The sequence below is a fragment of the Saccostrea echinata genome, unplaced genomic scaffold, assembly GCF_033153115.1.
Source record: "Saccostrea echinata isolate AGI-Se365-2 ecotype Australia unplaced genomic scaffold, CSIRO_AGI_Sech_v1 ptg000006l, whole genome shotgun sequence".
NCBI classification, from domain to species: Eukaryota; Metazoa; Mollusca; class Bivalvia; order Ostreida; family Ostreidae; genus Saccostrea; species Saccostrea echinata.
In genome coordinates this window covers 674379-700000 of record NW_026889755.1, presented here as the reverse complement: position 1 = coordinate 700000, position 25622 = coordinate 674379, and the positions used below count along the sequence as shown (strand labels likewise).

Genomic DNA, 25622 nt, shown 5'->3' with positions numbered 1-25622 from the left:
TCTGGAAACTATTGACAATATGAAAAACACTGCCATTCATCCAACATTCTTTTCGCACTTATGTACATAATGCATTTTTGTTATTCGCATGGTGGATATTTAAACGACTTAAGACTTAACTTAACGTAAACTAATTATTACCAAAGGGATTTCATTTATTGGTTCAATTAGTGATTTTTTTAGGCGCAACAACATCATGTTTTGATAACCTTTAACAAATTTCAAGGTTATTTACAAAGACCTTTTTTCTTCTGTCATATGCACAGGGAATTGAGTTAACGGCTACCCGATTGAAATACATAGTATTAGTCAGCGTCTTTGTTCTTAAATTGAGTTAAGATTTCTTAAGGAAACAGAAAAAAGGAAATAATTTAGGGTGTAAATTTAGGGAAACATTTCAGGACCAGTGACATATCTAAACTCTAACAGGAGATTATTTAAAGGAAGTTTTGTCCTTTGTGTTGAGCTATTTATGGGAAATATTACTATTTGTCGAGCAGATATGATCGAAAGCAATGGGTCGACCTTGTTCACTTCAAAACTATAAATTAACAAGGAAACAGAAGGAGATGGACTCTAACTGGAAGTTAATGAGGGCCTTTCAACGACGTCTAAGTTTATCAAGGAAGATTTAAGTGCTTTAAATCGGCCTTTAAAGTGTCAACATTTTCCCAATATTACACAAAACTGATAAGGTCGAAAAATCTAAAAGTTTTAATTTGTGAAATTCATTTTAAATGTTATACGTCCATGGATACTCCATTAAATTTGTATAATGGGTGGAAGTTTGTGACTATTTAGTGTTGAGTTCGTAAACTTACATCTCCTTGTATCATGTTCATTCTGTCTTTTCTGATGGTCCTGACGTACATCGGTACATTAACTTTACCATTTCTCTCCCCTTCTCGATAGAGGGCGTCTAAAGCAATGTATGTTCCTGTTCTTCCGATTCCCGCACTGTGATTTTAAAACATGTTAAATTTATAAATTTACTCGACAATTCTAGTTAGTTAATGCAATTTAAAAGGCGTAAAAACCGTAATATTCTCAATGATTTTGAAGACGTCTATACATAGATAGACGAAGTCGTCTTTATATTTGTAATTTTTCGCAAATCAAATATCTTTATACAACCTGCAGTGTACTAGTGTGTATTTTCCTAGGCTTTGCGAGGACTTTTTCATCACTTGGCGATGAAACACAACAAGATTAAGTGGGTCAGGGACTCCATGGTCTGGCCATCGTGTGTAGTGAAACATTAACACTTCACGATCTTTTCGCTCCTACAAACCGTAAAAGAAACCACATTTAACAAAATTGTGTAGACCTTTAATAGTTTAGAAAAAATCCCAAATGATTTTGTGAAAAAAAGAAGAAAGAAAAAGAAATAATTAATAAACAAATTTCTACTATTTAAGATCAAGCAATGTTTTTTTTTTTCTTAGAACGGATCATATTAGAGAAAAACGGAAACAATGACTAGGAAGATTGCGCCCTTTAAATGGTATCTAATGTTGTATCTAATTGACATTTTTTTAACGAAAGTTGAATTTTATAAGTTTTTTTTTCCAACTCAACCAAAGAGTTCACAATTACATCTTTTTTACGTTCCAGCAATCACCATATTATCTTTTCTATTAATATGGGTTATATTTCCTAAAAACGTTTAGGGATATATTCAATTAGAAAACTAAATTTATTCTTTACAAGAATTTTGAGAGAGTTTGATTTCAATATCGATTCTAGGTAGTAAGATTTAAGAACAGAACTGGGAAAGAGCTATTAAAAAGTCCTACTGCTTGAATTTTTTAATAGTAAAAACAATATGGAAGCCCAAATTCGACAAGACATGAAAATATTTTATCGTCGGTTATATATTTAGGACTACAATACAGTAATTTGACTAATGTGATTTATTTTTCTGTTGTGATTAATTTTTCTGCATCCTTCAGATAATTTTTTTTTCCGATGATTGCAAATTTGGGCTGCCATTCAAAGATTATCAAATGTTTGAGACATATGCATTCCTTATCTTATGTATTTTGGTAAATTGTATAAGGAGTCTATGAAACGTGTCGTAATTTTTTACTCTGTCATATCTCTGTAACTTTGTTTTGGCCGGGGGGGGGGGGGTGTTACAAAACAATGTATAAGAAATAAATTTCTTGTAATAGAGACAATATAAGAGGGCGAGAGATCAATTTTTAAGATAGACCCTATCTTATAATACAAAAGAAATCATTGCCACGAGTGCATAAGTGAATATGGGATAGCAATCTGTACGTACAACGTTGAAGTGACCATGATTCAAGTGTTTTTATGGATAAGATATTTTCTTCTTTGTTTTCAATCTTAAAAATTCTTTATTTCTGAATAATATTTGCACAAAATTTGAAAAATACTCTAGTACTCGAACTTCTCCAAAGGAAACACGAAAGTATTTGCCTGATTTTTTGCAAAATTTGTTAAGAAATAAAGGAACTGATTTTGTTGCATTTATTGTAGATTTTACATCTAAAGACCATTTCACAATTGGCGCACGAGCACTTTCAAACACTTTGCGATCGGAATTTTTTAGCTTCGCACGAGCTCTCGCATACGTTGCACGATGTCTCCCATTCGTTGCATGTGTTCTAGTGGTTGCATCAAGTTTCCTCAAAATAGTGGACATGCACACTATTCAGACGCGACCAAATGCGATCCAAATTATCGTAATGCAACGCACGAACATTAGTACGAACGTCTTACAACATTTTGTGTACTTGTGAGAGTGATGCACGATTTTTAAAGGTAGTAAGATGAATGGTAGCTGTCTATGCGTGTGTTTTGCGCGACCATGAGAATGTTGCTCAACGTGTCTCATGTAATCTTGCAACGTTTTACTATCATTGCACGATTTATCAACTTCAATTTGACTTCAGATATTATGTATATACACCATATATTATATATAAATACACCAATACGATATCAAACCGCCGAAGCACTTTGCTGTCATAACAATACAGTCAATAATTAATTACGCACATTCTAAACGATAACAATATTAGAAGAAATAAGAAAAATCGCAGCAATGTGTCGGGTGCTCTAAAAGAATTGCATCGCTGATGGGTGTTACCTAAATGCACTCGACCGAGTATTTGTACCATGGAACGCATGATCGCAAGAGCGTCGCACGTCCAATCGCATTGGCGCACGTTCAATCGTCCGATCACCTGATCACTCGCGCGATCCTATCGCATTATCTTACAACACTCGCTTTCATTGTATATCAGTCGCATATAGACGCAAGATATATCGCAAGATTTAATGCGTTTGCATCGCGCAACGGTTGCTTTAGATCTTGCGAATTTCGTACGAACACTTTTTCATATGCGATTATTTCGGCAACAGTTTACGATCCAAATCAATTTTTTTCGGTCGCAGGAATATTCTGTCCCGTCTGCTCGTGCGCCAATTGTGAAAGGGCCTTTATATACAAAACTAAGTAAGTTTTCCGTTTCGTAAATCAGAAATTAAAATCGTATGCTTGAAAACAAAAATGCTACTATTTATCTACACAGACCATTTCAATGATAATTGTTTTAATACCGCTCGTAATATGATTGTGATATAATATTTCCTCTATTGTTACATGTATTTGTATGATTAACGATAATATAATAAAATTTGACTTTGGAATAAAAAAAAATCTTATATTCACGTTCTATTCCATGTGTTTCAATTTTATTAATGACTCTGAAAAATCTTTATAGCCGAAACCATTTTAAGGTCAGTTGACGTCGTATTAAGCGCATCAATAAACAATGTTTACTTCAGAAGGTTTAATGTTTTTGTCCATTTGGACTGACCTGATTAAGGTCAATTAATACATTAATGTATTTATTTCCACTAGTATCAATGATTCTTTCAAGTCATAGTCAATGCTTGAATAACTAGCATTGACTAAAAGCAATTGAAAAAAAACAGAAGGTTGAAAGGTCAGATAAAGTAACATTTGGTCAGCAAATAACATTTTTATTCAGCATAAGAAAGTATTACAATCTGCAATCGACAATTCGGAAAAAAAGCTCAGCTGCTGGCAGAGATAAAAATCCCTGTCATGTATAAAAGGACTGTTGAGATGTAGTGGTTTTATCAATAAAATTGAGTTCATTCAAGAGAATCCGTGCCCTCACGGGCCTCCGTATTTCATTTAACGAAACGATAAATATTTTGCAACTTTGAAATGCTTTAAGTAAAACTACAGACATATAATAATGTTTGAACAAGTGGATGAAAATGTCAATTCTTTTAATTAATAGTTAGTAGCTTGAAAAATTGGCGCAAAATACTATTGTTTAATTTTAAATTATATTCATTCATAAAATAAACGTTATGCACATGCGCATTCGAATATGCAATATAAATCGGGGGTATATAAAGAGGTGTGTGCACAGACATGGACTTTTCAATGGAATGTAATATTTCTGTTGTGATATCATTCTTTGCTTCGTTTGAGATGTTGGGAGTGTTATTCGGATAATAAACTAAAGATTAATCAGTCTTTCATAATACTACATGATCAAAAGAGGACATGAGAGGTCGGCATACACAGTAAGCAGTATTTTGAAGATGCTTCACCGCAAGAAAGAGGAAATATGCTTTTGAATATGTTAGAAAACATCAGATGTCACATGAAAAAAGGTAAAATGGTAAGTTGATTAAAATTTAGATTTCTGGGGTTTACAATTGAAGATTAAAAAAAAATAACATCATTCTCAGCAAGAAAAGAGCGTCAGAAAGTGGCATTAAATGGCATTAAAGCATGAATGTATAAAGTCGGTGGTCAGCGCGTGTGTGAGTGTGTGGGTGGTGTTCCAATATTTTGGGTTGTAGACAGGTTCCTGCCAAATTCTGGTAAATTTGACTGCTACAACTGGTCAAGGAATCTGTAAAATATGCTAAGGTTATTTATATTATGTAAAACTACTGTATGCCCCCCCCCCCCTTTTCCGAAAGAAAATACATTACTGGTCAAACTCAGTTTACTGTTTCTACATTCATGTTACTACATTCATGTATCATACTTTCTGCAACACATGGTTTGAGCCCCTTCAGAGATTTCCTTTAGAGAATCAGTATAGCTGTTACTTATTGTCCTCTAAACACAGATATACATAAAATGTTGACTAATGAGTTAACTTAGCTTGTATAGTTTCTTAATAGTATTATTTTCTTACCATATTGTTTTGTACTTTAAATCTACGTATTGTATAATTAGCATAAATTCTCTCTTCCAGGTTTCTTATGTTGATGGAACTTATCTGGATTTTATCGTTAATAGCTGGCCAGTATTGAGCACATTTGTTCTGAAATAAATAAATTGTTTAAAGCTTTTAAAACTTAAAATGCGACAAGTTCAAACACAAAATGTAATAAAATTCTGTTTAGGAGACATTCAGAATGTATTTCTCATCTTATATAATCTTCAACATGAAATACTTGTATGTAGACACGTTTTATTAGGAGACTCGTGAGTCCCCCCCCCCCCCCACCAAAAAAAAAAAAAAAAAAACAAAAAAAAAACCCTTTACTGTTTTTTTTTTTTTCTGTTAATTTAAATGAAGTGTGGAGCATCAAAAATTCGTTACGTATTAAGGCACCTAAGAATAATCTCGTGGAAAAAGTTTTAGAATTTTAGACTTTGGACATGTTTTTGTGTTTGCTTATCAAAGATTTTTCAGGTAAGTTGTCTTTTGTTTTTCCTGGTTTCCGCCTTCCACTTTCAAAAACAATATAACTCTCTGACATGGCCGAAATAATGCAACCTTTTAAGGTTTAAGACCAGTGTTTTACAATCCTTGAAATAAAGTATCAATGTAATTACTTGTGCTTGTCCTTTATAGCAAAAATAATCTTTATTATAGTCGATGCTTTCTTATAGAACACTGCAACTACGATAACCAAATTAATAGTGAATTTTAATCTCAGTAAGTGGTGATTAAGGTATTCCATCCCTAATAGCCTCAGATTCAATGAATATTAAATACATAACAGATGTGTACGGGTGGAATACTCAGTATATTTAGATATAATTCCCATGTATTACTTTTAGCATGTAGAATGGAACGTGTCCTAATTTATGACCTTGACCTCTTGTTGAAGAGTTATCTCCCTCTTTTTTAAGTAATGAAAATCAATTTTAAAAAAAATCTATATGGTAAAAAAATTGTCTTCAATTGTCATTCTATTTCTAATGATTTAATGCATCTTTCCACCACAGTATTTATTGATATTCTTATTATTTGAATTTTTATTTAAAAAAAAAATCGCCTGTCTCCATAGACTTCAATGCAATTTCTGTTAATTAATTACTGCTTATTTAATTACATTTTTGAAACTTTCTCTTAATAAATCTTTTTATACTGTAAAATGCTTTGAATTGATATCAGAGTATTATATACGTGATGGATATTTAAAGATAGAGATTAAGGACGTAATAGGGATGGAAAACCTTAACCGTTAAAACCAAATCGCAGCCATGAGTAAAGGAATCATAATATTAGTCAGTAAATCACCACCTTTCCCCCTTCTTTAAGGTTGGTCAGACAAACAATGACGGACACATCCTCCTGCCACACCATATTCCAGAAATCACCGATTGTCTTGGGTTTTGGTCCTAAGATAAACAACATGAAAGTATTTTCTATATCGTATTGTTTTCTACTGAGGAAATGACATTCATTACAACTTTTCAGACATACCTTGGGTTGCAATGTAGGATCGCCGACCAGAAGTACTCTATTATTTAAAAAATAATGTTTGGGTTAATTGTAATTATTATGATGTTATGAATATTTATTAGCTTTTTGTTTGATACATTAAACAGAATATTTATCTCAAAGCACATAAAAATATTTAGTAAACTTAGATTACACGGCTTAAGATATGTCATTTGAAAACTTTGAATATATAAGGAAGCTGTAATCTAAATTGAATGATTGAGTAGGTTGTTTTTTAAATAGCTATGAGGAACTTAAATGTAAAATTGAAAAAAGAAAAGAACTCGATCCGAAGTACAATTAAGGTGCGCAATGGGAATATCGGCGACTTTTTATAAAACAAAATATATTCTTTCTCAGGATTGCGATTCCTTTTAGTACTTAACTAATATCGGACACATGTAATTATTGCAGCCCGGAGGACCGGGCTGCTCTATACATATAAGTTTAAGTGTTGGTATATGGGGATTGAGGTGGGAGAAGTTATTCAGAATTAAAGGTTTTCTAAACATTAAAAAGATTGTTAATCAGAATGTTCTTTCCCTTTCTAAATTACGAGACACACAATATATTTACTTCCATAAAGCGAATCTTTAAAAATATATATGTTTTTCATATTTGATATATAAAGTTGCTTATCATTTACTATCGAAAAAACGACAGGTCCCTTTTTTAGAACATCGAATTTTACTTATCGCATATAAACGTAAAAACGTACTTTACACAGTTCGTGTTTTATATTCTTAAAGTGAAAGACATTTTTGAAAATAGGTGATGCATGTGTCTGGTTTCAATTTATATTTTATGCAGCCAACATTTGCTTGAGGAATTGATAAAGTTTAAAAGGGTATCGTTTTTGTTCGATTTTCATTCGACTATAAGTTTTCAAAATATTCTCGACTATCGTCTCCATCATTAAGACGCATGCCTTTTTTACACATATCGAAGCGGTTTGATGATCAAGACTCATTTCCATTGTTTACTTTATTTATTTCCCGGGCGACGATTGATGGTTACATCAATGTTTTCTTGTGGTTATATTGAGGACGATTAGATTTTCCATTTAGACTAGTCACGTGATGTGGCAGTCACGTGATTTTAGCAAAAATACTTGCAGTATTGAGGTCACCTATAAATTTCAATAGTGCAAGGGCATAACCAAGTTAAAATTCAAAGTTTAATTTTTAAATAGTTTCAACACCCATTGTTGTATATGAAAGGTTCTGCGATCCTATGTAGATTCTACTATTTCATTGTTAAAATCATTTTTATGAACGCATACTGAATTTTTTGCTGGTCAGCTTCATTAATTATAGAAATAATTAATTCAGTTTCAAGATTTCAACAGAATCGCAGCACTTTTCAGATAGCTCAATACTTCTAGAGTTTATGATTAAAAGCTTGTCATGATCCATTGAGGGCATGCCCCTGCACTAGATCGATTTGGTAAGACCCTTAGATCATCCTCCAATGCACTTGCATACAAATATACGGCAGTATCCGTTAAGAAATTTATCGGAAATATATGAATAAAACCATAAAAAGGACATTGCATCCAATTTGATGGCCTTCTAAGAATCTTCAAATAATATTTTATTTATTTATAAAATAGATTTCTTCGTTGTGAAAATATTACTTGATCCGCTTCTCACTGCATACAAACTGCGTCAAGTTTTACGGAATGACGTCATATCGACAAGTGCAGTGCGATCAGTAACTTGTTTAAACCTTGCTATGTGGGATTTAACTAACAACAAAAACCCATGTTACAGTAAGTTTTGATGAAGTTTAATTATCTCCTACAGTTTAAAATCACAAATCACTTCATATTGATGTATTTTTAAGGATTGTTAGTTTCATGTGATGTCATAGTTAATATTTCCCGTAGAATTAAAGCCCCGCCTTTTTTTTGTAGCCTTAACTGTGCTGCGTCTTTTTAAACAAGTTATCAATATATGTGTAGCACTAGCAGGATAGAATTAAACAGAAAAAAATTTAAAAAAAAAATAGTATGACGTCGATATTTTCATATAATAAAGGGTATGTTCCATGATGTCACATTTTTTTTTAAAAGTTTAACATCGCTTATGATTATTAATAGCAATGATTTTTTTAAAAAAAATATGATCAGTGTGTGTTTTTGATGTCTAAGTTACTTACATACAATGTAACTTACTTTTCTTGTATGAGAACATTATAAGGTTCTAAAAGTATTTTACGCACACGGGGCATAAAAATAAATAAATTATCATTTCATCTTACCTGGATGTAATTTGCATTAATGTAGTCTCCTTCCTGTGAACTTGCAGGTTTCAAAACAACACGGGAATGATCGTCTGGTTTATATAAATACATATGTTTGAAACATTTTACAAAATAAAAGAATTTTTTTTTTTCAGATTTTTTAAAACTCACAAGGGAACGTAGTTGTGTATCTATTTTTGGGTTTATTGTCTGGCTTCTTAGCTTCTTCGCACGGAAAAAGTTCACCTCTTGGAATTTCCTGTCAATCCGGTGAAGAAATTTATACAATTTACATTACAAGAACGTGCACTACATAACAAAATTATGATTGACATAAATCTATTAAGGATACGACTTAAAAACGAAAAAAATTTAATTATAGTTTTATGGATCTTTGCATCAGTTAATATATTATCATTAGTTCGCACATTCACTATTTATCTAAATTATTGTACATGATACTCATGCTTGAATCCAACATTCTCAGCAGCGGACATTTTGGTTATAACTGTATGTAGATTCCTCACAGGTATGGTCTTGTTTGTTGGGCGGCCCTTTTTAGCTGTGTCATGTATATCATTCATTCTGTTTTCGACATTGGGTACATGTATGTTGCTATTTTCTAAACAAAAGTTTATAACAAATATCATAAGACGCTTGAGAAAGATTTGACACTTGAATTTTATTTATTTATTAAATTAATTTTCTCTGCGACAATGTTTTTATTTAAGAATTTTTTATGTTGATGCTATCAAGAAATAAAAAATAGCTTTGAACTGAAAACAGTGAGAATATATTTAATATTTAACTGAGGTAAGTCATAAATATGTACGTTTTGTCGACGGGTTTCTTGGTATCAATTCCATTGTAGAACTTGTTTCCTTCAGTGTAATCTCCATCCTTTTCATGAATTTTATTGATGCTTTCCTCTTTAACCTTTAAAAATTTTCAAATTGAAAGGAGTGAAATCTTTCCATTTGAAGTCACAGTAAATATTTATATGAATGAGGTAAAAACAAAACCACAGAATATAGAAAAAATAACCTTAATTTTAATCTCTTTTCAACATTATTCCAAAAACCTAGCCCAGATGATTACAGTATTATCAGTTTTGGATTTTATTGATGTTTGGTTTGGATTTGCTAGTATTAGGATTGATCAAAGAATAAATCAAACTGGTAAAAAAATATACACCTTACAAATGTTGTAGTATTTACTTTGTTTACCTTAAAAAAATGACAGCCAATACAAAAATGATAAAAGCAGCAGCACATGCACTCAAAACTCCAACCAAAGTTAAGGCATTCATCGAATGAACTGATGACACTTGGGGATCTACCTTTTCTAAAAAAAAAAAAATACAAGTAAAACATTGATCACTGATATTATTAAATATTTTAATGCAATTTACTGAAATGTAGTTGAACTTCTTTACGTAATTAATATCTCTGTTAATACCCCGCATTCATTACCTTAATGAAAAAAAAAAAAGGATTTGGTGTGGTGCAGTATTCTTTGACATCAGTTATGTTCCTTTTTATGGACTTTACTAATTTATATTTATTGGGTTTTAGGAAATTGTACTGGTTAATTTGTACTTAGAATTGCTTTCTTCAATCACTTTGAAAAAAATTAATTATGGCTTAATTATGCCTTTAAAATTCTTAGTCAAACAAGTTTGAAATTGACTTAATTATATGTTTAATATATGAACATGATACATGTAAACCGATCATCAAAGAATCTGGCATAAAGGAAATACGTCATTAATTTGATATAATTGTTAGTTTAACACATATATTCCTTTAGAAAATAGTGTCAGCGGTCGACGCCCAATTCAATTTTTAGATATGCTGTGTAAAAACGTTTAAGATTTACATCTCTGAAAATCTTTATGGGTTATCGATGTGGTCTATATTTTCTGTAAGAAGGTTTCCCTAAAAATATCGTCTTTCTATTTTAGACGTACTTTTTTATCTTTTATATCTTAATCAATTAAAAATTTGTTTGAGGAATTAATTTGTTATTGAACAGTTTGTACGATAAAACATTAAAGCAAAGTCCTGGGAACTGAGAACTTCGCTAAATGCTTAATTCGTTATATGTGTATAATGAATACGATATTAAAACAATAAAATACTTTCTTTGGTTGTTACTATGGAATTAAATGTTGCAATTGCTGCAGAAAAAAATACATAACCCGCTTGCAATAGCTGTAATATTAATCCCCGTACTAATAAAATTCGTTATAAAAGATGGACATATCATTATTTTGCACTTCTAGGAAACACAAAGTTAATGAAATCCGTATGTTCGCTATATCTGTAAGATTTTTCAAAGAATTGTTAGAATTTTGCCAGGGATTTAAAAAAAAAGCATTATCTGTAAATTCGTTATATCCTTGTTCGTACTACACAGGATTGACTGTAGAGAAGGTTTAACAAATTTTCTGCAATAAGTTGTGATCTCAGATAAACTGTGTCAAAAAATAAAGGATTGCAAAAGGCCTACTAACCTTCAGTACAATATCCATTTTTATGGTTACATGTTTGAGTGCAGTTTGTTGGGCATACATTAGTGCAGTTGTCACCATAATGCCCATCTTGACATGCTAAAAAAGAAAACACAAACACTTCAACGACCTCATAATTATTTATAGAATTCACCTTCTTATCTTAAAATAACAAACTTTGTAAAGATGGAAATAATCAAAATGCAGTATTTAAATGTATTTTTTTTTATTTCTCACAATTGAAGCATCTCATCCCAATGTAACCAGCTAAGCATCCTTCCACACAGAATCCATTTATATGGTCGCAATTTCTATTGTTACAATTTTTACTACAATGATTACTGCAATTGTTTCCAAAGAATCCACTAGAACACGCTGCAAAAATATTAAAAGAAATTATTAACATATGCAAAGCACACAGTAAAATAAGTAAATTTGAAAACTAAGAAGAAAATACTTGCATTCATTACAGAGAATTCCAGTATATCCTGCATTACAACCCAGTTCACAAATTCCATTTTCCTCATTACAGAATGCATCATTAAGACAGTGTCCACTGCAGTTATGAATACATCCAGGACCATAGGTTCCGCTTTTACACTCTATAATTTGTTCAATCAAAAATTAATTTGGATTTTCTGTCGTTCTGAGTCACAAAGGAACATGTACATGTAATACTTTGAGAAAATATTTAGGAATATAGGTCAAGTTTGTATCATATTCATCGTTTAAATGCAATCTTTAACCTAAATGTACAGTATGACTTCAAAGACTAAATGTTTATTACAGGATTCATTCGAACTAAAAACTTGAAATGACATTCATTTATTATTCATGAGCTAATGGATATTTACGCACACATATATTTGTTTCATATTATATTACTGATATACTTGTATTTTGTAAACACACTTAATAGCTTTGTTCTGTTGGTGGAATTTAAAACAAGTACCAAAATTATTTTTTCTTAACTTAATTGTATTTGGTTTTTTAATGAAATGTTTCAATTCAAGTTTAGAAAAAGGTAAATGGTACAATGATTTCTAAATTGAGCAGCAGGAATCTTTAAAAAATATTTACGTATATCACAAAGCTGTCCCATCCATCCACCTGCACACCCTTCGTTACAATTTCCGGTCTGATGATTACATGAAGTGTTTCTTGCACAATGTCCTGTGCATTCTTTTTTACAATCTACGCCATGCCATCCCCATGAACACTCTGTTTTTTGAAAAGATATCTTAATATGAAATATGGGAATATACATTATTTTTATAATAAATGTTTGGAATTGTATGTTTATACATGCTCTAGCATACTTTTTTCGCACAGCTCTCCCATATACCCAGGCACACAACCCAGGCACGTTCCGTTGATAATATTACATCTCTGCCTTTTACAGTTGATTGGACAAGTTTTTGTACAATTAGTGCCATAAAGTCCTGATTCTGAGCACCCTGTTTAGAACGGAACATAAAAGTATTCAAAATTTTGCAATGCAAATTAAACACTGTGAAGGATCCATAAAAATATAAAATAAACATTAAACAAAAGGCCCAGGGGCCTAAACGGTCACCATGCAAACAGAACAACATGGCTTAAAGCACCCTCTTTTATCACCTCACATTTGCCTACCTTGACCTTTGGAGAGCATTTAATTTACAAAGATGAAGTATATTGTCTTATTTTAATGTATTTGTTTTTTTACAATTTACATGACCATTAAAAACTATAAATTAATCTACGTTTTATATAATATAATATTAAAATTCCGGTATAAATCTTTTATTCTATTTTTGTTTCAATACATAATTTACAGTGATTAATCAAAGTTGAATAGTAGAGATGAATAACTTCTTTCATTAGAAAGAAAAATATACATCTATGTACAGCACCAGAGCACCTCCCAAAGTAGTACAAAATTTACAAATGTGGTAAAAATACCCTTGCTTATGACATCTTCGTAACCTGTTTGCCTCCTATAATATAAGGAGTAAAGCGGGGTATTTTCAAAGAAAAAATACATTTTCACTATACATTCAACACAACCCTGCCCTATAAAAAGTACTATAGTTTAAAAAATAATAAACATTTTCAATATATATACGCAGGTAGGTTAAGGACGCCCAAAGGAAATACGTCTTAAGATATTCCGAGAAAATGAATACAGTGTTGATATTTTGTTAAACAGCAGGAGGTTTGATGAATGGGAATTCTACTATCTGCATATGTATCTATCGAGTTTCTGCTGAGTTCTGCCAAAGCGACTTCACATACATCAGCTGTTTGTCACATGACGTTATAAATTAGAGAAAAAAAAATATATATACGGCTAAAAAGATCATAAAAGTTCAACGATACACGGATATTTTTTCGCTATGAATTTGATTGTCTTTTTCTTTTAGACAAATTCTTTAACATGAAAAGTGCTGGGAGCAACTTTCTCATGCCTGGTAATTATGTAAAATTTAGCCGTCTTTCGATAAACGCCTTATATTGATATACTACGCATTGAAATAATGTTAAATTACGGAATAAAGCAACAGAGCACAACCAGTTCCCAACACTTGTCAGAACAGTAGGGATAGTAGCTACATGTGTTTAAAAACTCATAATTTATAGTGAAGCGGATATTGTTGAACTTTTGAGATTTTCGAGGGGCTGTGCCTGTCATTCTATTCAGTTACTGTATTAGTGTGCCTTACTGCGGCTTTACTTGAGGCCTATACATTTTCAATTTAATAAGACCATAAAATATTGATTAATATATTCAATAATATGTCTCCATTTTGGTCAGATCATGCCTGTTTTATTTTTATTTTCATATTTACAAGCTATAATAATAGCTGGATCCACTCCTCAAGTACAGAGAATCTATGAATATCAGATCGTATTATTCTACTTTTTAAATTCCTAGAATGATTTTTCTTATATTAAAAGGATATATGACTAGTAAATTTACATATCATTTTTTTAAAATATATATCAATGATATGCATTTCTGGAAATATTAAGACTCTAAGGTTTCTGAAAAGTTCAAGAGTAAAATTTCACACTAAATCAAAGTATATACTATAGTTAAATTTAGGTAAATTTTTTTAGGGTCACACCAGAATCCGAGACTAAGGTGTCATGATGTTCACAATTTTGAAAGAAGCACACATGCTCATCTTTATTATGCATTTAGTTTATACATTTTATACCCAAGAGTAGAGAAGAGGATTTTTAAAAACAATTAATTTATTTTCGCTCACAATTAATAGAACCATACCCTAAACACCAGAATCCCTGCCAATAGGGCAACGAACATTAAAAAAATGAAGATGCGCCTTTGCTCATCATAATTATGCACATTTTCTTTAATACCTAAGAACAGAGAAAAAGATTTTCAATTATTTAATATATATTTTCACCATATATTTCACCTAGCACTGCTTTTACATCAAAGGCAATTGCAAGGAACTATGAATTTCATATATATATATATATATATATATATATATATATATATATATATATATATATATATATATATATATATATATATATATATATATATATATATATATATATATATAATTCTGAAAGACAAACTTGTTCATCATATCAATGCAATTAGTTTGCCTGCTTAGAATGTCAAATTGAAGACAAAAAAGTACATGAAGAATTCAGGGACTTTCATTGTCTGACCTTTATACTTCTGCCCTAACACTAGATCACGGGGCCTGACCAAGAGTCATTCAAAATAATTTTTTTAGGAGGCATGCTAGTTCATCACAATTTTGTAATTTTTTGCTTGTTTGCATAATAGCCGGGAGCAGAGAAGATTTTCAAAGAAAAAAATGTATTTCCAGTACCACTGACGCTAAGATCACAAAATTTTCAATTCTGAAGAAGCACCTTTACTCAACTTACCATGCATTTAGTTTTTCTGCTAAATACCGAGGATCAGAGGATGTTTTTATAACAGTTTATGCATTTTCGATATATAATCAAAAGAGCCTCGCCCTAACCACAGAATCCCTGACCCAAACTGAACGGCCATGAAATTTACAAATTTGGAAGATATTTGCTCATCATGATTATGTACCTAATTTGTTTGCCAAAAACCCTGAAACAGAGAAGAAGTTTGTTGAAAAAAGTAACCTATTTTTTCACTATATTATCAACAGAGCCCTATCTGAAGGCCAGTACCTCTCATCCAGTGGCCATGAAATTAATAATTTTGGAAGAGGTACCTTGACCATCATAATTGTGCACTTAGTTTGTTTGCTTGATACACAGGAGCAGAAGAGATTTTCAAATGAATAGTGCATTCCTTCCACGTAATCATTAGAGCCCTGCCTTTAAACCAGAATTTCTGACCCAAGGGCCATGAAATTCCATTTTTCGAAGAGGCACCCTTGCTCATTACAACTATGCAGTTGGGTTCTTTGCTTAATATCTAGGAGCAGAAAAGAAGATTAACAAAGAAATAAAGCATATCACAATATAATCTATATAACCTCTTCCAAAGAACATCTCACTTCGGGCACAATTTTTTTTTTTTTTTTTTTTTTTTTGAAGAGGCATCCTTGCTCATCATAACAGACGGACAGATAGACAGCAAGATAGACAGACGGACCGACAGGACAAAAACTATATGCCCCCGAATCTTCGATTACAGAGGCAGAAAAATGATTAAAAACTTACAAAAATATACTGGCCTTTTGTACAGATGTCCTACATGTAATTTTTAAGATTTCATTGATATTTAGCTTACCTTTGCTACATGTCATGCTAATTTCTCATATAATGAATTTCATTTTTCAGGTTTGGGATAGAAAAGTTGTCAATGAAAATATCTGAATGAATGAATGATACGATTATTAGCAGAGAAATTTTAATTTCTTTGACGATTCTGACAATAATTACATTGTACAATAAACATATTCCATAATGCATGCACATGATTCTGTTGACTAGCAAACATAACCGCTTATGTCTCTTATGACATTCGTTATGCCTCTAAAGAGAGGCAATTCTCTTTCTTCCTACATGTTTTCAAGCATAATTGAGGGTATAATCTTCTTTTTTATATTGCAGCACAATACCATCATTAACATAGACGGAAAGACCGAAACACGTGTTTTAACAGGAAAAATTCTAATGCAGGAGTATGGAACATTCGTTATCGAAGACATGTTATTATAAAATAAAATTAACATAATATATTAAGGACTGTTGTTTTTCATTAAATGATACAATAATGTAATAGTGTTGGATTTGTGCAAAAATAAAGTAACAGAACTTGCCAGAATACCGGGTATATATTTTAACTTTTATTTACATTTGTTATTCAAAACCTAGATCCACCCTTAGTTCTCCCTTACCTGTACATACTTATATATATACCTGAGGGCATTGGTCAGATGTTTTGAAGTGGACATTTGTTATTTTGGTTTTTATTGGTTATTTTTTTTTTTTTTTTGAAAGGTCTAATTCTATCGGTTTTATTGACTGGGTTGGAGTTTTCCCGCTTTATTATGACCATTCTTTGTTCAATGGTCGTTCAGGCCAGACCATATATATTTATAAAAAGACATTTTGACTTTCCATCTCTGGTAAGTTACTAATATTATTTCATATTTTAAATGTTCATCCTACAGTATGCAGAAGTTATTTCCATTTGCACTGGATGAATTTGAGATAAAGTTATTTTATGATGCATATTTATCATTGATTTCAAGATCAATATAAAGTATTTGACAGAAGTAATTTGATGTTAATCAGACTATATGTTTTTATGATGATCAAAGACATTTTTGATGATATTGTTGAAAGTGACCAATTGATATATTTTTAAACAGATAGTATTTTTTTAAATTGGATTGTATTAAATTACAGATCACCATTCACAGACATTGTACATTAGACAATTTTGTGGGAAAGCCTATTCCCATAGAATGGTGAGATTGAGATTTTTATGTTTTTAATATGGAATATTTTTTATGATTATTATGGGAGAAATATGTAAAGATTTATATTTTCGAGAGTTATCTCCCTTTGATGATAATGGGCAATATATAAACGGTGATAATTCAATTATTATCTTCACGTAGAATAATGAACATTGTGTGTGATAATTATTTACATTATATTTATTGTTGTTTTATGATATTTACAGGGCTATAAACATGATAAATAGTTACATGTATGATGTCACTCCACTGTGGAATAAATATATTCAAGAACCCTGACAGGAGTTTTATGTTCGTTACCATACCCCTGTTACAATAATTATAAAAACAGATTTAACAAAAACCTTGCACTTTCACTTCGCATAATTCTGTGTACGCATTCTGAATTTGATATCCCTCAGGGTAAGTAACTCCGTCCAGTCTTTCGTTGTAATAGATGACGTAACGACCATATCCAATACACGTTGTATTGAAATCCAAGGGAGGTAATGGAAGTGAGTTCTTGTAACAAAGGTGGCCGTCCTCTTTGTGAGGAGTATTGGACAAGAAGAGAGAAAATCCAGCAAAACGACCTCTTTGTCTCATTTCTGAAAGCAAAATAAAATCACAACAATGTAAAAGCATATCCCAAACCCAAAAAACTATAGTAAATTATAGCTTACTATAGTAAACAATAGCATGAAAGTTCTCACTTTATTTTATCATAGTAAAAACTTTGAATAACTATAAAATTATGTTTTGGAGTCCCATTCCTAACATTATTTGATAATTCATGGAATCATGGAAAAAAAATCAAAGAAACCTAAGAGATCTTTTTATAAACCCTTCTCTCCCCTTAAAATAGAAGAAATGAATTTTCATATGAGGTTGTCTTGCCCGTTAATAGACTGACAAATATGAAACAATTAAAATTAATTAAAAAGGAATTTAGAATTCATTCTGAGAAGGGAAGTCTTTCTGTGATAAAGAAAGAAAAAAATTGCTATAAAAAAGACAATTATTTGTTTTGATATTCATTCTATGAACTTCCCTTACGTAATGCTAGAAATGCAATTATATGAATTCAAGTTAAAACTTTAACACTTTAACACTTTGATTTACCGTAGTGAAAACTTTATTGCTTAGACAAACTATAGTGAAAACTTTGATTTACTATGGTGAGAACTTTGATTTACTATAATGAAAGCGTTTGAACTGTGGGTAACAATAGTGAAAACTTTGATACTTTGATTAACTGTCGTTAACTATAGTAAACTAAAGTATTTTTGTTAGGGATATATATTACACAATTATTGCTGGTATTGAGGTCAATACGATGATTTAGCCACCTGGGGAGTATAATATTCACCGAGCACGAAGGGCGAGGTGAATTTTATACTTCTATGGTGGCTAAATCATCGAATGACCGAAAAAAAAAACCCAGCAATAATTGTTCTATTATATGACTCAATGATAAATAACAAAAATTCTTTAAGCAACCAATGTCTTCATACTTATTTACATTAACTGAAGTACTAGCCAAACGATATTGAGAGAAATGGGGTTAAATAAACAAAACCAGTTGTGTTAATTTAGAATTTTTCATTCAATTTTAGTTGCAATGTAGACAAAATAAAAAGTCAGGCACGTATGTTGGATAGATTTTTGAAAAAAAGGGCATCATAAGAGAAAAAAAAATGACAACTTACCAGAAAAAATCCTTGACTAACTCCCCCCCCCCCCCCCGAAAAAAGAGGAGAATTCCCTCAAATCAAAATTTTATTTGGCCGGATGTTAAGTTTCATAAACTGGGGAAGTGGGGCTTCCATTGTTCATCCTTAAAATTTAATTTAAAATTTACGTTCTCAATAAAGGATGAGGAGAGGGGCAGGCCCCCTTAACACCCCTACCCCCCACACCCAACCCTCACCCAAGATTCTATGTACCTTAATGTTATGTTCAAATGAGTGGAAGTCAAGTCCATGTGAAATAACTTTCCCAAACTCTGTGTATCAATTTGGAATTTCCCAATCTATTTTTAGTCTAATGTGGAGAAAAATAAATCCTTATATTCACCTGGAAGGTCACATGCAGGTGAATATAGCGTAGAATTTTTTCTACTATGTTGGATCTCAGCCAATTAGAGAGATAGGAATTATTCAATCATGTAATAGAAAATATATAAGGTATAGATAATCTTTTTCAATATATTGACTATGCAATAGGAATCATTCGCCGTATTTTAGACGTCAGGTGTCGTTGGTGTACTATAGGTGGTTAAGTAAATCATACTGCGGGGCTTGTAACAGTACAAACCAATGGACGTGTCATCGTACATAAAGATGACAGAGCTAAACCGAGGGGCTAAATAGATCTTTAGAGAAGCTGTCACAAAGCTTATCTGATTTTTAGTAAATATTATCTAATCTATATGTAAATAATATACATTTATAGAAACCTTAAAAGATATATCGTGTATAATATGCCTATGACGAAGATAGTATAATCGCACCCTATGAGTTTACAATCGGTATTTTGTAGAGGTTAGATGCATTTATCATATTTTCCTACATAAACACTGGATTCAAATGATAAATTCAGGTTCAAAAGGCTTACTGATATATTTTGTGATTTATTCCTATTTAAATGACAATTATCATACAGGTCTTGTAAGCCTATACTGATTACATTTCGCTTTTGTTGGTCCCAAATGATCACCAAGGGTAATGTGCACCGTAATCAATAAACTGCAAAGGAAACACACACAACTAGACAGTTATTATTTTCTTTTATATTTTAACATATTACTAAATAAAAAAGGAAAAAACGAAAAACAAACAAAAATAGACATCACACTTCAACCTTCACCATAGAGTTTCCAGATCCTACACAGAGATAAATTAGCCAGTCGTTGACATTGAATATAGATAAATAGTTCCTGATCATCTTCATTGTTTTTTTTTTTTCTTTTCTCAATTTTATAGCTGCAGCATTGCAGCTCTTTGGTTGGGAAAATTCGGACAGGCAAACCAGAGTGCTACAGATCCAAGTATTGTAAAAACCTTCGATTTAGGGTGACGCTCGCTTCGTGTATTCTTTCTTGTATTATGTGTGTTGTCTCGTTTAAATCATGATATCTGTTAATTAACCATATATTTTACTCATACTGATACTTTGTTTTTTACCTTAAGTTTTCAATGCGTGTGATTCTAGCAAGACCCCAACATGGACGTCGGAATGCGATTTTTTAAATCTGACATTCATTCCAAGGCCATATAAGGCTGTTTGGATCCTTTTATAATAAATATAGTATAGGAATAGATGTAAAATATATAGTTAATTAAAGGGAATCTTGCTTTAAGCAAAGAAACGTATATAATACAAAAAATAATACCTACGCGAGCGACAAAAAAACTGTCGCCGTATATCGAACGTTTTTACAATGCTTGGATCTCTCTGGTTTGTCTGTCCGAGTTTTCTCAACCAGAGAGCTACAGTTCTGCAGCTACCAAATTTACAAAAGAACAGACTGGAGGCTACTTTAACACAGATTTAACATGTGCTTTAATAATTATAGCGCAGATAAGTAATTTCAAATGCATTTTTTCTGTACACCTTTTCTTGTTTTATTTTAACCCACTTTTAAAAATTTGAAAGAAAGAACGAGAGAGAGAGAGAGAGAGAGAGAGAGAGAGAGAGAGAGAGAGCAATTTAAACTGAATTTGTTGTTACTTCTATATTTCATTCAGCCTTAATAGGAGCCGTGTTTGCAGATTCCAAGTTGGAAATTTTCAAGTGCGGATATCAAAACAACATAGGCTATTACGAAGGAGCAATTCAACAGCATACATAAAACTTTATTTGAAGGTGTTACATGTACAATACCTTCACACATACCATTCGAATTTTCTAAAGGAAGTCCGTGATTTTAGAAATGACATCTATCCTCACGATACGGTCAACACTCTGATTATTTCAAAATTCATATCCACGAGTTTCAAGGTACATACATGTTCATGTATAACGATTTCTAAATTCGGATGATACCAACAGGGATGATATATTTTCTTAGAATTTGATACATGCTTATGAACTAGTTATAAAATGTTTAAAAATAATACATGCTTCAGTAAAACTATGGAAGTTTAGTCTTAGAAATGAATGGAAAGAATCTGTACATACGATGTGTATTTAAAAGCAAACCATACCATATTCTTTGTAGTTTTTAAAGACCACAATGATGCTGTAAATGCTGTGATTTCCACCGAGGTCTACTATCCACCATACTGTTTTAGCTGTAGAGCTCTGACCTATATCGTATGTTTTCATACATGTATTCCTATCGTCATCAACAACTTTGTCTGGACCACAGGGAGAATTACACGGGTAAACTCTGGACTGCGTGGCGGTTTTAGCATTTGATAATTCATCTATAAAGAACAAAATATTCTTTTCAGATGAGGTTAAAGCTATATATGGCGTATCTGAGCTAAAAAATAAAAATACGAAATTGAGTGCAGATAAACATGATTTATGTTATTTACGTTCAAATTAACATTTTCGCCAATTTTGAATTTGAATAACCTCACGTTTCCATAGTTAAATTGACTTTAATCTGTGTCTGTTATTTAAATGTGGAGTCAGTAAATAAATCGGTTATTGCTTCAAATTTCAAATACCTTTGAAACGTGATTAATTTAAATTGTGTAATTTACAGGAAAGTCCTATCCTTGTATAAAGTAATAAAATAAATAGAAAGATCTTTATAATTTAAGTTAGTCTGAACTTTAAAAAAAATATGCCAAATATGACTTTAACAAATGAATGAAAACAATCCTCCTAAAAGTAAAAATACTCTGTTTAAATCTTGAAACTTATAATAATTAAGATTCTTCCTCACAAAAAGTTACAATATCTAAAGTTGCTATTAGTTAGATTAAATTCTAAATTCTCATTTTTTAAATATAAATTGCATGTATCATACATTTCGGATATTTTTTAAAAAAGATTTGAAATTACTCAACTACACCTAGCTATGAAAAAAAATGTAACTGGAGATAATTTTCAAAGGAACAATTTACTCGTACATTTAGTAAAACAAAAGAAATAGCATATTATGAAAAACAATATTGGCTGTATAACTGTCCCCACAAATATCTGCGTGTCATAGATAAGTTTTATAGCCTTGTTTAAAGCCAGGTTTTTTTTAGTTAACGAAAACAAATGCAATAATTTAATAAAAAGCTATGTGTAAACGTTATGACATGAATGAACATACTTTTCAAGGTTTCTAATTAATCTTTTCTTAAAACTTTAGGGGAAAAATCACAATTGCATCGTTAAAGTAGAATTTTACATGTTTATTTTTTTATACCAATAGGTAAATTAACTTTTAAAAGTCTTTTAGTCCTTTTGTGCTCGTTGAGACCAAAAATACATGTACATATAGAATTTACATACATGTATACTTAAGACATAAGGTAAAATTCGTCTTGTTGTTGTTTTTTACAGAACTATTAAAGACAGGGATGTATTGCAATTTGAGATCAAGTAGAACACTAAACGATCTATAAAAAAAACTGTTATATCCTTTTCAGATACCAATGCTTGAGGTACACGGGTTGAGATTAAAGTAATGTCACACCTGTTATTAGATCTAAACAATTGTATGTTATAAATAAAATTTTAAATACTAATACCTCTGTCTATTTTGAATTTTGTTTTAAAATTTCATTCGGATGTATGCTGTATATTTCTTATAGAAAATAGGTCTCGTCTTTTGCCACACTGCAAGAATGTAATGAAGTTTCTCTCAAGAACTTATTTTCAGTTTTTCCTCAACGCAAAAAGGAATAAATTTACAAATAACATTTTGATAAAGTTCAAATGATTTTTACAAAACCTCATAAGATTGAACAAGACGTATTGTAACAAAACAGCAGCAATGATTATTTCAAAAGAAGCACGTACGAAGTTTTATAAGAAATGCCTGTGCACTAGAAATGAGTGCCGAAATCAGCGTCATAAAGACGTTGGTTCTATTATTGCAGTGCGGCGACAAAACCAAACACTGTGTTTTTATCTCCAAAATTTCAAAAGTTTTTCGTGTACCTGAAGGATATTTTTAGTCAAAATCAAAATAGCTGGGGGAATAAGTATGCAAAATTTTGTTAAAAACATTCCATTATAAAATATGTTATAACAGTTGTAACATTACTTTTCAGTCCTTGTACTACTTGATTGTTCGTCCAATTTTTTTTTTTATATATTCTTCAATGCTCTACCAAGCCCCTATCTTTACTCCTTACATTTTTTTTTTATTTTTTTTTTTTGGGGGGGGGGGGAGGGAGAAACCTCAGAGGTACTGTGCTACAGCATATTCTAGAACTGGTGTAAATCAGATATGGATCCTCAAAAACTCCAAAGAATTTTCAGAAAATTTAAATTCACATTTTTTTTTTCAAAAGTCTATAATATAATAACAACTTTTCTGCATTTTATACATTCATTATATTCCTCACGATAAATAAAAAAGTAGGCTTTGTCCACATTATAGATGGCCGTTTCTTCAATAAAAAGAGAACACGGAAATTTTCAGATCTTGATTGGTCATCAACAAAATTAATTCGTCAAAAATCATTCTGATTCGTCAGAAAAGTACTCAGAAGTTGATATTAAAAGGATGCTGGAAATCCTCATTGACAACATTTATTTAGTCTTCAGAGACCAAGTCTTCCAAGAAACTGTTGTGGTCCTGATGGACACTAATTGCGCTACTTTATTATAAGCCGACACGTTATTTTTTTTATGTTTCAGAAATTATTCGAAAACTTATAAATGAGAAGACGGAACACTTTCACTGGCCTTCAACTCGAAATTCAGATATGTCGACGACGTTTCATCAAATAACAATAGATATTTTCATTCATATGACGACTCGATATACCCAGTGAACTTGAAATAAAACACACAACAGTCTGCCAAAACTGTGTCATATTAGGATGTTTTACTGACTATAGGCCAATAACAACTAAACTGCATGAATAACAAGATGACTTCAGATTTTCCATTGTCAACTTTTCTTATTTATGTAGTAATATTCCGCTATCACCTGCATAGGGTGTTTACATGTATGTCTCCCTACTAATTTGCTCCTCAAGAGCATGCTCTGAATACGATCAATTTTTAAACCTAGGCAGTCTACTCACAAGTAAGTTACAGGGATTTCAACAAACTCGTTTAAAGTCAGCATTTCGTAAATTCTTTGGGGGTTTAATGACCTTATTGGCAAATATAACCAATCACTTGGTCGTATTTTGGCTGTTTTTTTCCATACAAATTTTAGGCCATTGCTTTTGTACTGAATTGAACACGAAATGTCCCGTCTACTTGATCAGTACATAGGTCTCAGGGCGGGTATGTCAACAGGGTTGCTTACTCCTCCTAGGCACTTATTCCCACGCAGCTAGGTTAAGGACTCTAACACAAACATCAGCCTAAGCAGAGGTTCGGGAAAACAATTATGACGTCACTTTAAAACAATGCAAATGAATTTCGATGAATGAATGGTGATGTTATTTTTCCTACACACTCAAATACTTTCGTTTCCAATAAATAATGTAAATCTAAATATCTCGCCAAAATAACACTATCCGAATGTAGAATGAGATTCAGCTTTATCTCGCTGTACTGAGTAAGATGACATCACTGACTGGTTTAACTCGCAGTTTCTCTGTACTTGAAACGTGGATCAACCTATTATCCTATGAAAATGAAACAAGCGTGATTTGACCGAAATGGAGACATATTCTGCAATGCATTAAGGAGGAGAAGGACCTTGAGCTGAAAAAAAACTTGTCATTCATTTTTTTCATATTTTGTATCTTTCTAATTAAGTATGTCCCACATATCTTAAAGCAGTTATATCATTAGGTTTCTTACCTTATTTTGGAGATATTGATTGACAAATACTATGCCATGCCGTATCTTAGTGGAATTTTAATTCTCCATGTTTCCGGGCTCATTACTCTGTCCATAATGGGAATTTTTAAGTATCAAAAAAAAAGTATCAAAGTGGACAACCGTTCACGGTAGCTCAGTCGGTAGAGCGCTCGCTCCCTGATCGGGAGGTCGTGAGTTCGAATCTCGGCCGCGACAGACCCA

At 31.6% G+C, this 25622-nt stretch overlaps 2 protein-coding genes across 2 annotated transcripts in view; both read right to left on the bottom strand.

Moving 5' to 3' along the window:
- Positions 1-9588, bottom strand: part of LOC133180130 (receptor-type tyrosine-protein phosphatase mu-like) — a 14353-nt gene extending 4765 nt beyond the window's left edge. Inside the window, exons 1-8 of the mRNA XM_061314704.1 lie at positions 9464-9588; positions 9180-9267; positions 9027-9100; positions 6747-6783; positions 6564-6661; positions 5223-5351; positions 1135-1283; positions 822-957 (exon numbers count right to left, since the gene is read on the bottom strand). Of these exons, the coding sequence (XP_061170688.1) occupies positions 822-957; positions 1135-1283; positions 5223-5351; positions 6564-6661; positions 6747-6783; positions 9027-9100; positions 9180-9267; positions 9464-9505 (753 nt within the window). The 5' untranslated portion in view covers positions 9506-9588. The remainder of the gene's footprint in view (positions 1-821; positions 958-1134; positions 1284-5222; positions 5352-6563; positions 6662-6746; positions 6784-9026; positions 9101-9179; positions 9268-9463) is intronic.
- Positions 9589-9812: 224 nt separating this feature from the next.
- LOC133180129 (multiple epidermal growth factor-like domains protein 11) lies at positions 9813-21788 on the bottom strand. The gene is made up of 9 exons (XM_061314703.1): positions 21668-21788; positions 17825-18067; positions 12840-12977; positions 12601-12741; positions 11991-12122; positions 11863-11895; positions 11524-11619; positions 10348-10352; positions 9813-9944 (listed from the first exon to the last, which is right to left on the bottom strand). Exons 1-9 carry the CDS (start codon positions 21786-21788, stop codon positions 9813-9815), a joined length of 1041 nt encoding a protein of 346 aa, XP_061170687.1.
- Positions 21789-25622: the final 3834 nt, after the last annotated feature.

What these genes read in the sequence shown, in the direction of transcription:
- LOC133180129 (XM_061314703.1), bottom strand. Translation starts at nt 21,788, where the DNA reads ATGAAAACATACGATATAGGTCAGAGCTCTACAGCTAAAACAGTATGG. An exon ending in AGGATATACTGGAATTCTCT is followed by an intron (nt 11,896 to 11,990) that starts GTAATGAATGCA and finishes ATATTTTTGCAG; the next exon opens with CGTGTTCTAGTGGATTCTTT. An exon ending in ATTCTTTGGAAACAATTGCA is followed by an intron (nt 11,620 to 11,862) that starts GTAATCATTGTA and finishes TTTCTTTTTTAG; the next exon opens with CATGTCAAGATGGGCATTAT.